Source organism: Gymnoscopelus microlampas, assembly GCF_963454915.1.
Source record: "Gymnoscopelus microlampas genome assembly, chromosome: 9".
NCBI lineage: Eukaryota > Metazoa > Chordata > Actinopteri > Myctophiformes > Myctophidae > Gymnoscopelus > Gymnoscopelus microlampas.
The window spans coordinates 55,281,884-55,297,093 of NC_139946.1; the positions used below are offsets into that span (position 1 = coordinate 55,281,884).

General features: G+C 41.1%; 1 protein-coding gene across 2 annotated transcripts in view; it reads right to left on the minus strand.

Moving 5' to 3' along the window:
* Positions 1–6,839: 6,839 nt before the first annotated feature.
* LOC311052186 (receptor expression-enhancing protein 6-like) overlaps positions 6,840–15,210 on the minus strand; it is a 14,545-nt gene continuing 6,174 nt past the window's right edge. Inside the window, exons 3-6 of one of the 2 annotated variants that reach the window (XM_084067011.1) lie at positions 13,013–13,151; positions 12,283–12,451; positions 11,660–11,856; positions 6,840–7,931 (exon numbers count right to left, since the gene is read on the minus strand). In XM_084067011.1, the coding sequence (XP_083923137.1) occupies positions 7,920–7,931; positions 11,660–11,856; positions 12,283–12,451; positions 13,013–13,151 (517 nt within the window). In that variant the 3' untranslated portion in view covers positions 6,840–7,919. The remainder of the gene's footprint in view (positions 7,932–11,659; positions 11,857–12,282; positions 12,452–13,012; positions 13,152–15,210) is intronic. The other variant, XM_084067012.1, reaches the window with a different exon arrangement.

Genomic DNA, 15,210 nt, shown 5'->3' on the forward strand with positions numbered 1-15,210 from the left:
TTCCCCCAAAAACCTGTTAGGAGCACGTTTCAGGCAATTTAAAGCTGATTGGTAGTGATTTTTTCGTGATTTTTTTTCCCCGTTTCGGTAGTGACGAAAAGTGACGAGTGACGAAAACAGAAAAAAAATTGTTCCCCCAAAAACCTGTTAGGAGCACGTTTCAGGCAATTTAAAGCTGATTGGTAGTGATTTTTTGGTGAATTTTTTTTTTTCGTTTCGGTAGTGACGAAAAGTGACGAGTGACGAAAACAGAAAAAAAAATGTTCCCCCAAAAACCTGTTAGGAGCACGTTTCAGGCAATTTACAGCTGATTGGTAGTGATTTTTTTGTGATTTTTTTTTTCCGTTTCGGTGGTGACGAAAAGTGACGAGTGACGAAAACAGAAAAAAAAATTGATCCCCCAAAAACCTGTTAGGAGCACGTTTCAGGCAATTTAAAGCTGATTGGTAGTGATTTTTTTGTGATTTTTTTTTTCCGTTTCGATAGTGACGAAAAGTGACGAGTGACGAAAACAGAAAAAAAAATTGTTCCCCCAAAAACCTGTTAGGAGCACGTTTCAGGCAATTTAAAGCTGATTGGTAGTGATTTTTTGGTGATTTTTTTTTTTTGTTTCGGTAGTGACGAAAAGTGACGAGTGACGAAAACAGAAAAAAAAATGTTCCCCCAAAAACCTGTTAGGAGCACGTTTCAGGCAATTTACAGCTGATTGGTAGTGATTTTTTTGTGATTTTTTTTTCCCGTTTCGGTAGTGACGAAAAGTGACGAGTGACGAAAACAGAAAAAAAATTGATCCCCCAAAAACCTGTTAGGAGCACGTTTCAGGCAATTTAAAGCTGATTGGCAGTGATTTTTTTGTGATTTTTTTTTCCCGTTTCGGTAGTGACGAAAAGTGACGAGTGACGAAAACAGAAAAAAAAATGTTCCCCCAAAAACCTGTTAGGAGCACGTTTCAGGCAATTTAAAGCTGATTGGTAGTGATTTTTTTGTGATTTTTTTTTTCCGTTTCGGTAGTGACGAAAAGTGACGAGTGACGAAAACAGAAAAAAAATTGTTCGGTAGTGACACCATTGTGTCAAAAAAAAATTGTTCCCCCAAAAACCTGTTAGGAGTACGTTTCAGGCAATTTAAAGTTGATTGGTAGTGACTTTTTTTTTGGTCCCTAACATTCATCGAGCTCTGGACTTAGTAATTTTTTTTCCGTTTCAGTAGTGAGACTACCGAAACGAAAAAAAAAGTGTTCCCCCAAGAACCTGTTAGGAGTACGTTTCAGGCAATTTAAAGTTGATTGGTAGTGACTTTTTTTTTGGTCCCTAACATTCATCGAGCTCTGGACTTAGTAATTTTTTTTCCCCCAAAAACCTGTTAGGAGTACGTTTCAGGCAATTTAAAGTTGATTGGTAGTGACTTTTTTTCTGGTCCCTAACATTCGTCGAGCTCTGGACTTAGTAATTTTTTTTCCGTTTCGGTAGTAATTTTTTTCCGTTTCAGTAGTGACACAATGGTGTCACTACCGAAATGAAAAAAAAATTGTTCCCCCAAAAACCTGTTAGGAGTACGTTTCAGGCAATTTAAAGTCGATTGGTAGTGACGTTTTTTTTGGTCCCTAACATTCATCGAGCTCTGGACTTAGTAATTTTTTTTCCGTTTCGGTAGTGACACAATGGTGTCACTACCGAAACGAAAACAAAAATGTTCCCCCAAAAACCTGTTAGGAGTACGTTTCAGGCAATTTAAAGTTGATTGGTAGTGACTTTTTTTTTGGTCCCTAACATTCATCGAGCTCTGGACTTCGTAATTTTTTTTCCGTTTCGGTAGTGACACTACCGAAACGAAAAAAAAATTGTTCCCCCAAAAACCTGTTAGGAGTACTTTTCAGGCAATTTAAAGTTGATTGGTAGTGACTTTTTTGTGACTTTTTTTTTGGTCCCTAACATTCATCGAGCTCTGGACTTAGTAATTTTTTTCCCGTTTCGGTAGTGACACTACCGAAACGAAAAAAAAAATGTTCCCCCAAAAACCTGTTAGGAGTACGTTTCAACTCTGTGTGGAGTTTGCATGTTCTCCCCGTGTCTACTAGGGTAGTTAATACCCTCACAAAAACATGTAGTAATCCTGGTCACTATACTGCCTCCCCCTGGTCAGCCGGGGCGCCTGATGGAGGAGAAGGGAACTGGTTGGAATAACTTGTTCCTTCCACGCGCTATGTCCAACCAGGGAAACTCCCCCCTGTCGGGTGATAAGAAGCGGCCTGCTTGCTCCTCATGCATTGAAGGAGGCATGAGCTTCAGCTTGGGCTCTCCCTAGGCTGGCAGAGGGTAGGTAGTGCCCAGGATTACATAGGCAATTGGCACTGGGTGAAAAAATGTGGGTTACAAAATCGTGGGACAAAAATTATAAAAAAAAAAAAAAAGGAGTACGTTTCAGGCAATTTAAAGTTGATTGGTAGTGACTTTTTTTTTGGTCCCTAACATTCATCAAGCTCTGGACTTAGTAATTTTTTTTCCGTTTCGGTAGTGACACAATGGTGTCACTACCGAAACCAATAGTAAGACCATGTGATGTAGACAATGTAGTTGCAGAATACTGACACTTTGGCAAATCCCCCAAAATGGACACAAAGCACAGCAGCTTTAAAGGGCCACTGAGTGCTGTTGGTGAATGTTGCATCATCATCACGAATGTCAGGGTACTAGTACCATAGTATTATACATCGATGCAGACTTTTGATTAATAGACACTTTTGGTACATAGATACGTACACTTTAATACATGTTTACACACAACCTTCAAATTACTACACGTAACTTGCACTTATAAATACACTTTTAAGCTTTAAATTAAACTATACTTACAGTATAAATACACTTTTAACCTGCATTCAGCAGAGACCGCAGGGAATTGAACCCCATCCCAGTAAACCAGGAGTTCCATACCAGCGTCTTTTGCTTCTTCACTTATTTACAGGTTGAAGATAAAGTGTAAACAGACTATCTGCGCATTTCTAAAGTGACAAGTTAAATACTTTTAACATTTTTTTTAATACCTTTTAAAAAAATCAGCTATTTTCAAAAAACTCACAAAATAAAATGTGACAAATGTGGAATGTTTTGGAAGTATTTTAAATATACAAGGGGGAGAAAATAAGGGAAATAAAATGAACAGTACTTTTAGGGTTAAACCCTCAGTCTTTAATGTTTCCTTTTGAGGGACTAAAATGAAGTCGAGGGAGGGGCTGGGGGGGCTCAACAGCCAATGAGGATGGAGGGAGACGTGTGTGTGTGTGTGTGTGTGTGTGTGTGTGTGTGTGTGTGTGTGTGTGTGTGTGTGTGTGTGTGTGTGTGTGTGTGTTTGTGTACATGTTGTAGATCTTCGCGAGAAATAGCAGATCTACAAGCTCACAATGTTAAGAGCTTGTAGCCTTGTAGATCTGCTATTTTTGACGAATGTTCCCCCCAAAATAGGGATGCAGGGGTTAAAGTGGTTCAAAAGTTAAGTATGAAGTTATTTTCAACCTGTCCTATAATGGAAACGACTATTCTCTAGTCAGTGTGTTTGTCCTTCTGACAGACAGACATCACTCAACTGCAGTGGTGGAAAAAGTACTCAAATGTTTTACTTAAGTAAAAGTATCAATACTGCAAAGTGATCTGTTACAAGTAAAAATACAAAAGTATTGGTATCAAAAGTATTTAAAGATCTACAATGCATCGCAATGCGACGCATTGTGAGCTTGTAGATCTGCTATTTGGCCAAAAAGTAAAAGAGCTGAAGTGGTTAATGTATGTTTTGTAATAATAATCTAAATCTACAAAATAACTAATAACTCAAGTTTTCAAATAATTGTAGTGGAGTAAAAGTATAAAATGTACCTCTAAGATGTAGTGGAGTAGAAGTACAAGTACTGGATTGGAAAATTGGAAATACTCCAGTAATGTAAAAAAAAACAAAAAATTGTACTCAGACTAAATGTACTTAGTTACTTTACACCACTGCTCAACTGTACATTAAGGACAGATTGGAGCTGCTTGATTGGACTGTAGAGAAACGGATTTACACCAATATCTTTTGGTTAAAACAAAAAGTTAAAAAAAAAGAAGGTTAAAGCTTTATATTGTGATAGTACTCATTACTATAGAGTGTTTGTTCAGTAACAGGAGTCTCCATGTCTCTCCAGCTCTTTAATAAACAGCTTGATAGCTGAGGCTTGAACCTGTTACCTGCGGCTCACTAGTCAGTGACTCTATCCATTCACCTACAGCTGTTTCCTTGCAATCTGTGGTTCTGAAACGTTTTGTTGTCAACCCCCCAAATTGACATGTATTTGGGCAGTGGACCCCAATGTGAAAAGATGTAGTGTCAGGGCCCCCCATGAAAAATATTTATATTTATGCTGTAACACATTTTTTAAAAGTTATTTGTCTTGTTTGTTGTTCAAGTCAAAGCACCAGGAAGACTGTACTTGTCAGCCATCTGTTAGCTCAATGGGTTGAGACGCAGTATTCATGATCCAGAGGCCATGAGTTCAAATCCCATTGATGTCTTTCCTATGATTCTTTCCTTTGCAGACTGGCTTCCAGAAGATCAACTGAAAAGTACCAGGAAGGCTATATTTGTCATCCAACTGTTAGCTCAATGGGTTGAGACGCAGTATACATGATCCAGAGGCCATGAGTTCAAATCCCATTGATGTCTTTCCTATGATTCTTTCCTTTGCAGACTGGCTTCCAGAAGATCAACTGAAAACTACCAGGAAGGCTGTACTTGTCAGCCATCTGTTAGCTCAATGGGTTGAGACGCAGTATACATGATCCAGAGGCCATGAGTTCAAATCCCACTGGTGTCTTTACTGTGATGCTTTCCTTTGCAGACTAACTTCTAGAAAAACAAGTTAAAACCACCAGGAAACCTGTAACTCTCAGCCTACAGCATAGCTCAACTGGTAGAGCGTCTTTCCAATAACATGACTTGACTTGAGTGGGTTGAGTGGGTTTGACTTGACATGACTTGACTTGAGTACTTGAGTGGGTTTGATTCCCACTCGAGTCAAGTGTCCCCGGTATCTTGGGGCAACGGATAAATTGACTGATATCCTTAGTGACGCTTCCCTTTGCAGACTAACTCCGAGAAAACAAGTTAAAACCACCAGGAAATCTGTAACTCTCAGCCAACGGCATAGCTCGACTGGTAGAGCGTCTGTCCAATAACATGACTTGACTTGACTTGAGTGGGTTCGATTCCCACTTGAGTCAAGTGTCCCAGGTAACTTGGGGCAACGGATAAATTGACTGATATCCGTAGAATAACTTTAGTTCAAGTTATTCTACGGATATCAGTCAAGTCAGGTTAAGTCATGTTATTGGACAGACGCTCTACCAGTTGAGCTATGCTGTAGGCTGAGAGTTACAGGTTTCCTGGTGGATTTTAACTTGTTTTCTAGAAGTTAGTCTGCAAAGGAAAGCATCACAGTAAAGACACCAGTGGGATTTGAACTCATGGCCTCTGGATCATGTATACTGCGTCTCAACCCATTGAGCTAACAGATGGCTGACAAGTACAGCCTTCCTGGTAGTTAGCAGTTGATCTTCTGGAAGCCAGCCTGCAAAGGAAAGAATCATAGGAAAGACATCAACGGGATTTGAACTCATGGCCTCTGGATCATGTATACTGCGTCTCAACCCATTGAGCTAACAGTTGGATGACAAATATAGCCTTCCTGGTACTTTTCAGTTGATCTTCTGGAAGCCAGTCTGCAAAGGAAAGAATCATAGGAAAGACATCAATGGGATTTGAACTCATGGCCTCTGGATCATGAATACTGCGTCTCAACCCATTGAGCTAACAGTTGGATGACAAATATAGCCTTCCTGGTACTTTTCAGTTGATTTTCTGGAAGCCAGTCTGCAAAGGAAAGAATCATAGGAAAGACATCAATGGGATTTGAACTCATGGCCTCTGGATCATGAATACTGCTTCTCAACCCATTGAGCTAACAGATGGCTGACAAGTACAGTCTTCCTGGTGCTTTGACTTGAACAACAAACAAGACAAATAACTTTAAAAAAATGTGTTACAGCATAAATATAAATCTTTTTCATGGGGGGCCCTGACACTACATCTTTTCACATTGGGGTCCACTGCCCAAATACATGTCAATTTGGGGGGTTGACAACAAAACGTTACAGAACCACAGATTCCAAGGAAACAGCTGTAGGTGAATGGATAGAGTCACTGACTAGTGAGCCGCAGGTAACAGGTTCAAGCCTCAGCTACAGCAGCAAGTCAGGATGTCAAATCAAATAGGTATTATTAGGAGTGAAATGGTTGTGTTTCTTCATCCCAACTGCACATGACAGCAGTTTTATATCAGTTTACATGTACGTTATTTTCAGTGATGAAGACAAGCCGCACATACGTTCACTGTACTTTAGTACATTTTGTAAACTTATGACTCTGAGTAGAGTATAGCCTGACTTAAACAAACAAATAACAACTTAGTATAGTCAGATTATTTTTTACACAACTTACATTTTGTAATCAAACTACCGAAACGAAAGTTGGTCACCACCGAAACCTAAGTTAAATCCGAAAAAATCACTAAGTGTGGAGGCCAAAATCGTCCCCCAAAAAAACGGTTTGGAGTACGTTTCAGGCAATTTAGAGTTGATTGGTAATTTTCGTTTCGGTAAAATTTATTTCACCGAAGCGGTTTTAACTTGTTTTTATATATACTTACTAATACTAATATATAACTAACTAACATACTTACTAATATATAAAAAAAATGAAGCAATACGATACGATACGATACGATACAACTTTATTGTCAGCTTTCACCGAAATTTGCTTTGTGTCCATGACGTCACCGTTCAAGATACAGGCAGGACATACACAATACATTACACAAAGTACATTACAGGACATACATCACAGAAGCAGACAGAAACAAGCAATGTTTTATTTAGGTTCTGAAACTAAAATCAGTAAGATAGACTTGAGAAGTGAATTCGAATTGAATCTCAGATTATACTAAGATACCTTCACAGGGCCCGGGGGATCTTAGTAGAATCTGAGCTTCAAATTGGAATTGAATATTTGAAAAATTGAGCAATATCTAATTTGGGGTCTGAAAGGAAAATCAGTAAAATAATTGTTTAAAAAGTGAATTGGAATAGAATGTGAGATTATTCTAAGATCCCCTGACCAACACAGCTGCTCTGCATCTTATTTTTTACGTTCATAAAAATTCTAAATCTTTCTAAAATAGCTGATCTACAAGCTTGTAGATCAGCTATTTCAAGTATACAAAGTATAAAAGGACTTAATTGGTTTGTTACACGTTTTGTAATTATTATAATCTAAAACCGATAATCTAGTTACCAAACTAATGAAACAAAATGATGAAATACACATGGTAGACATGGAAAATAGAGAACCATGGGTCCATGTCCTGATGCATATGAATCTGGTGGGTCCCTGGGTCTAGACTACTGGGGTACGTAATAAAGCCAGATTCATGCATCCTCATAGCAACAGTGGCTACAGTAAAATGAGTGTTATTTATCAATTTGGTTTTTAGAGTTAATTTAACTCAGAAGACAGTTCAACTAAAGTTAATTAGTCAAATTAGTTAAAGTTAATTGAGTTTATAAAGTGTTATAAGGATCCCCATTAGCTGCTGCATAACAGCAGCTAATGTTAAGCCTAACCCCAGGAAAGTTTGCTTTTCGTTTAACATTTCCTGAAAAGTTTATATTTTGGACATAGTTGGTTTCTGCCCGAACAGAGACAATGTTGTATGGACTCAGCATCCGTGAATGTCACTGTTGTTGTTGTTGTTGTTGTTTCTTCTTTGAGTCACTGGTTCGAGTCCCTCTGCTCTCCTCCATCACCGTGATGTTTCATGGCAGCAGCAGCAGCGGCTAGCTCCAGTACTGTGGGTGAAACACGGTCACAGATCATTTAAATCAGCTCTTCAATGTCATGATGGAGTACAACAGTTCTCAGTGGCGTGCACAGACATTCTGAGGGGCAGGCGCTCAAGTAAATTATACTTTTTTTTTGTTTACTTGGTCTGCTCTTTTTTCCCTCTACACCTATACCTCTTTGCCAAAAAATAGCCGATCTACAAGCCCACAACGCCTCGCAGCGCGAGGCGTTGTGAGCTTGTAGATCGGCTATTTTTGGCTAAAGTTCTCCTCAGAAAAGGGATGCTAGGTTTCGAGTGGTTATGGTAAAAAGAAAAATCATATCACATAAAGATTTGGCGGACCCCCTGTAGTAACTCTGAGGATCCCCTAGGGGTCCCGGACCCCCTGTTGAAGACCCCTGCTGTAAACTGGGGGAAAAAATGGCACTTCTGGTCAAGAGGGCAAAGGGCAGGTGCTCTAGCGCCACCTAGAGTCTATCTGTGCACGTACCTGACAGTTCTAACACACTCAGGTCATGTGGGGTGTAAGGAACAGCATGCACCGCTAGGGGGAGCTATATGACTTCAAATGAACCACAAGCACTTCTTGTGAGAGTCTGTGGTCACATGGCACATTCTAGTGTTAATTTAAAGGTAGGGTAAGTGATTTACTTTGGTTAAAATAAGTGTTAAATAGCTCTATATTGTGATTGTACTCATTGCTATAGTGTTTGTTCAGTCAAAGGAGTCTCCCATGTCTCTCCAGCTCTTTATTAGACAGAACATGCATTTTCAGTGCTCTCTCCTGATTGGCTTAAATGTTGTCACCTACCTGAAAATGTACTAAAGAGCTGGAGAGACCCCTGTGACCCAACAAACACTTTGTAGGTGTAGCAATGATTACTATCACAATATCACTTCTTAACCTTTTAACAAAAAATATACTCTGAAAGGTGTACAAATGGAACCAAATGGACCCATAACTCTGTACAAATAGAACCAAATGGACCCATAACTCTGTACAAATAGAACCAAATGGACCCTTAACTCTGTACAAATAGAACCAAATGGACCCTTAACTCTGTACAAATAGAACCAAATGGACCCTTAACTCTGTACAAATAGAACCAAAAGGACCCGTAACTCTGTACAAATAAAACCAAATGGACCCGTAACTCTGTCTGTGGAGTGAAATTAACACTGATAAGCTTAAGTGCATGTATTGTGTACCCTGGGTTTCTATGGTGACGGATAACAACAGCAGCTGTTGCCTTGGAGATCAGTAGCCCCTCCCATCTGTCCCTGTGCTCAAATGTAAGCCTCTTTTCCGTTTAAGACAATTAAAACTATACCCCCCCCCCCCCCTCCAAAAAAAAACCCGTTGTGCGACCCGTTGTGAGCTTGTAGATCTGCTATTTTCAAAAGATCATGAAATAAAATGTGGAATATTTGGAAGATTTTTGAAACATTCTAACAACACAAATCTGGCACAAAACATTTTCTGATGGGGGGTTAGGGACAAATGCATATTAATTTGGGGGTCCATGACATGAACATATTTGAGAACCACTGGTTTAAATAATAATTATCCCAAATAATCAACTACACTTTAGAAACAAGCCCAAAAAAAACCCCGCAACCCCCCAACTACCAATATTTACAAGCAAAGTCGCTTATAATCAGCGGACATGGCAACACTGTCCCGTCCTACATACTCTCGCAGGCCTGTTCCGATAAGAACTATTGTACGACTGTTCCTCACCCCCGACACACGTGAATACCCGTCTACGGCGACTTTGTACCGGCCTACACACACACACACACACACACACACACACACACACACACACACACACACACACACACACACACACACACACACACACAAGTTCTCAAAGTGAGACCCACAGGGGCCCTTGAGGGAGTTCCTGAGGGTCCCCCAGCAACAGTTTAACCACTTAAGCCTTCCTATACTCAGGCTACTAGAAAATAGCAGATCTACAAGCTCACCGTGCCACAATGCGATGCAGAGGAAACCACGCAAGGCTCCAGCAGTTAGGGGTTCAGTGTAACCCAGGTGGGATTGAACCGCAAACCCCTCCAATTCCCAAGTGGTCACTCTGCCTCTATATAACTATTAATACAATTTACAATGTAGGCATTTATAAGATGCTCTCATCCAGAGTGCAAACTTACAGTAAACAAGGTAAACACCAGGGACGTGCACAGATAGACTCTAGGTGGTGCTAGAGCACCTGCCCTTTGCCCTCTTGACCAGAAGTGCCCTTTTGAAAAAAAATTAAAAACGTTTTTTTTTTTTCAGTTTACAGCAGGAGTCTTCAACAGGGGGTCCTCAGAGTTACTATAGGCGGTCCGCCAAATCTTTATGTGATATGATTTTTCTTTCTACTATAACCACTCGAAACCTAGCATCCCTTTTCTGAGGAGAACTTTAGCCAAAAATAGCAGATTTACAAGCCCACAACGCCTCGCAGATCGGCTATTTTTGGCAAAGAGGTATAGGTGTAGAGGGAAAAAAAGAGCAGACCAAGTAAACAAAAAAAAGTATAATTTACTTGAGCACCTGCCCCTCAAAATGTCTGTGCACGCCACTGGTAAACACATACATAGAATGCAGAGAGGCAGTGTAGTGTCTCAGTACACTAGGATCACAGGTAAACCAAGAACCTAGCAACACTATACTATCAAAATAATAATCTGAAACTATAGGATACCCGGTAGACAACGGACCTAGTATCTGTCTAAAAAAAAACTGCTATCAAAATACACATTGTGGTCAAGAAAGACAAGTCTAAGTAACAATAAACAGGGGAACAAATCCATGCATGCTGCGGGGCTGAGGTGGAGTCTGAAGAGGTGGGTTTTCATAATACAACAAAAGATTGGGACTGAATCTGCCGTTCTAACTGCAACGGGAAGTTTGTTCCGCAGTTTGGGAGCCAGAAGGGAGAAGAGTCTAGGTCTAGGACGTGTGGAGCGTTGTCCAAGGTGTTCTATGGAAAGTTCACTACTACAGTTCAGTAACTACGGTTCACAATCTACCTCTATGATTAGTAACTATTACTACTGTTATGGGTAATAACTACTAACTACACTAACTACTGGTCACTTACCATTCTGGTTACCCAAGGAAAAGCTGCAACAGACATGAGGTTGCAAGTTCAAAACCACAATAATGTTATTTTTGTTTCTATTGTGTGCCTGCTGTGTCTGTCTGTCTGTCTGTCTGCCTACCGATGATGTCACTGGTAGGCAGGTTTCTGAACGGTCCACAGTGTAGAGACAGAAATGGCTCCATCTTATAATGAGCATTAGTGAGGACAAATTAAATGAAGACAAGGTTGAAAATGGGTGAAGTACACCTTTAACTGTGTGGCCACTATGGTTAGAAGAATCATTGAGTGGTCGTGTTCGGGGGGGGGGAGGAGCTGATCTGCGGAGCCTGCCGGCGGGGGATGTTGAACGGGACGAGTGGGATGAAGGCTCTACGTCCTCCTGGTGGGGGCTCCTCAATGGCAGGTGAGTCAGTAGGAACAGCAGTGACAACACACACATGTGTGTGGGGAGGAATTAATTGGTATAAGAGTAAATTAGAGACAAAAAATGGGGTCCATGTCCTGATGCATATGAACCTGGGGGGTCCCTGTCCTGATGCATATGAACCTGGGGGGTCCCTGTCCTGATGCATATGGACCTGGGGGGTCCCTGGGTCTAGACTACTGGGGTACGTACTGGTCTGTCCTCCTGGTCCTCGGACGGGGCCGGGGCCACTTTGGACTTGTTGGGTCTGGGTTTGGACGGAGGGGTGGGGGTCAGCACTTCTGCTTCTGGTTCTGAACTGGGTAAGCTCCTCCCCCCGGAGGATGGCCCCTCCTCCACCTGGGCAGGGGTCTGAGGGGGGGAGCGGTTCTTAATGAGAGTAGATAGGACTGAGGAGAGGAGGAAGTAAGGAGGGAAGGAAGGAAAGAAGACAGGAGAGAGTTTCAGTGTGAAGTAGCCGTTCACCATTCTGCATCACACACAGCTTGTAGATCAGCTTTTCACTACTTATGTTAAAGTAGGGAAAAGCTGATCTACAAGCTGTTGCATTGATGTGTGAAAAAAAACATATAGAAAGTTTGAATCTGGAGATACAAGTTTCCAGACTTGGTGGGTTCTCTTAGATGGCCAATTGGGAAGGGGCTGTAAATTGCTGCTGCCCCGCCCCTTCTGTGTTCCTATTGGCTGAGGTTAAATATTTTTGGTACAGGGAACGACTAGCAGCCCCGGGTTCAGCTGGACACATACCGGTGGAGTCAGTTAAATAGGTGGCAGTGTGAACGTGGCCTTGGATAATACCGCATAGAGTCCAGTACCTTCTCTGGTGACGGTCTCGGCGGCGTCCATGGCCCTCCCACTGATGTCGTTGACCATCTGGTCCACCGTCGACTCGTGACGCAGGAAGATGGGACGCACGATGCGAGTGTAGAGGATCTGAGAGCCGTTCCACGATACCGGAGCCATGCACCATAACAGGAACAAGCACTGTGTGGGGAAACATCTGGATTCATGAAACATCTGGAGCCATGCACCATAACAGGAAGAAGCACTGTGTGGGGAAACATCTGGATTAAACATCTGGAGCCATGCACCACAGCAAGAAGAGATACTGCATGGAGAAACATCTGGATTCAGCAGAGAATTCAAGTCTGAAATAAAATGTCCACGTATTGGATTCACTGAATCATTGTGTGGTTGGTTGTACGTACAGTAAATGTCACTGATCTCCATGTACACTGATGGTTCTATCACATATTATTTCACATTTACAATAGATATAAAGGAGCTAAAGTCATCAGCTATCATCACAATCTAAACTACAATGCAGCACCCAGGTGAGGAAGGTAATGAAAAGAGGAGGGTGACAGTAAAAGAGCAGCCATCAAGCCTGCAGCCGTTTCAATTCACGCTCATCATTCATAGCATTATTTTTCATCAACACCTAAAAGCTCATGAAGGATGGTTCGAATGGGACAGTAGATCTATAAAACATGAGAGTTTGCCTTGAAAGTGTACTAGAAAGTAGATCTATAGGACATGTTTTACCTTGAAGGCGTAGTAGAAAGGGAACCAGTAGAGGAAGATGTCAGAGAAGAACTCCCCGACGCTGAAGATACCATAAACCACCCAGTAGGTCAACCACTTAGTGTCATCTTCTTTACTCTCACTCTCTATGGCTTTGATCCTACAACACACACACACACACACACACACACACACACACACACACACACACACACACACACACACACACACACACACACACACACACACACACACACACAGACACGATGAGACAAAAGAGCAGCTCTTCAGTGGAACAGGTATAGTACAGCCTGATCTCACAGAATGTCGTATACATTGCACGGACCCATTGCACGTCATTCCGTGCATAGTCGCCTAGAAAACCAGAATATCCGTGCTGAGTAGGCTCAAGGGAACGTCGCAAACGTTCGGGACGGCAACTCGCTCGCTTTTAGCTCGCTCGGTGGCCCCTCACGTGGCTCCAGTTCCCTTGAGACTGCGCGCCTCAGAAATGGTTTAGTCCAGGGGTCCTCAACAGGGGGTCCTCAGAGTTACTACAGGGGGTCCGCCAAATCTTTGTGTGATTTTTACATTAACCACTTCAACCAGGCATCCCTATTCTGAGGAGAACTTTAGCCAAAAATAGCAGATCTACAAGCACACCACGCCTCGCGCTGCGAGGCGTTGTGCGCTTGTAGATCTGCTATTTTCAGCAAAGTGGTTCAATATAGGGGGGGAAAAGAGTAGGCTAAGTACAGAGTGAAAGGTCAGGTATACTAAGTATTGTTTAAACTTTAAGTGCATGTGGTTAAATGTCTGGAAATACACATTAACATGAATCCAACATGACAGTGCTGTGAAACAAGTCTATGAAGCTGCCTATGAAATCTATGAAAAAAAATAATATTCTATAGAATATATAATGGGGGTCCCTGCTTTATCTCGCTCTCAGCCAAGGGGTCCTTGGCCTGAAAACGTTGAAGACCCCTGGTTTAGTCGATAGGGGAGATGCGAGGCGGCTATGCACGGATTTTCCGGGTTTTCCATTTGTCTATGCACGGAATCACACTCCCGTGCAGTGTATAGGTCGTGTGAGATCGGGTTGTATAGAAATAGAAGCAAAGGAACCCAAAGTTCTGCTTGTGGTGAGGCAGACTGTAGAGAGAAAATACTGAGGCGCCCCCGTCTTCAGATGAAAAAAATAAATGATTAATTTAGCAGATGAGCAAGGCAACAGCTGACTGACGCGTTTGGACACTTGGGTCTTGTTCAAAAAAGACCCTGTTGAAGACCCAAGTGTCCAAACGCGTCGGTCAGCTTCTTAAATGGTTCTTTAACCCATTCAACGTGGGAACGCATCTGTGTCACTTAAGATGTCTTTGGCTATTAAAACATAGCAGATCTACAAGCTCATAGCGCTATGAGCTTGTAGATCTGCTATTTTTGAGAATATTTGTGAAAATGTGTGCCTATCTTTGAATATACAATATACAAGATTTGACTTAAAAATGTTTGCTTTAAAAAAATATATATATTGAAAGATGTGGACAAATTGTCACAAAAATACATTTAAAAAGTAGCAGATATACAAGCTCATAGTGCGGTACTCGGCGCCGCACTATGAGCTTGTAGATCTGCTATTTTTGAATAGCCAAATAAATCTAAAATGACACAGTTGCGTTCACAGATTGATTGAATGTGTTAAAAGGATAATATTACTTTCTTTACTTTAATGTATTTGTTTATTTAGACGGGAAACCACAAATTAATTTAATGTAAATACACCGGATTTAGCAAAGACGCTAATTTACATCCACAGTCCCCACAAAAAACACATAAAAACTAAAAAAGGAAGACAATAGAGTACAATACATTACGGTTCCTTACACAGGGAGAACAGCATAATAAATACATACAGGAACAGAGGTATACAAAACAGGTACAAAAGGTGCAAAGTATATCTATTTAAGGCTAAGACTAAAACATTTTTACTTGGCTCATATGTTATTGCACTATAATAATAGGAGTGTTTATAGAGGACAATATAAACTGCTAAAAAAAATAAAGGGAACACTTTGATCCCTTAATTCTTTTGAGTTTTTTCATGAACTGTGTACATAATGCTAACGAAAACTGCTCAAAAGAATTAAGGGATCAAAGTGTTCCCTTAATTTTTTTGAGCAGTATATATATGTGTATACTAAAGTGAATGGTGTAAA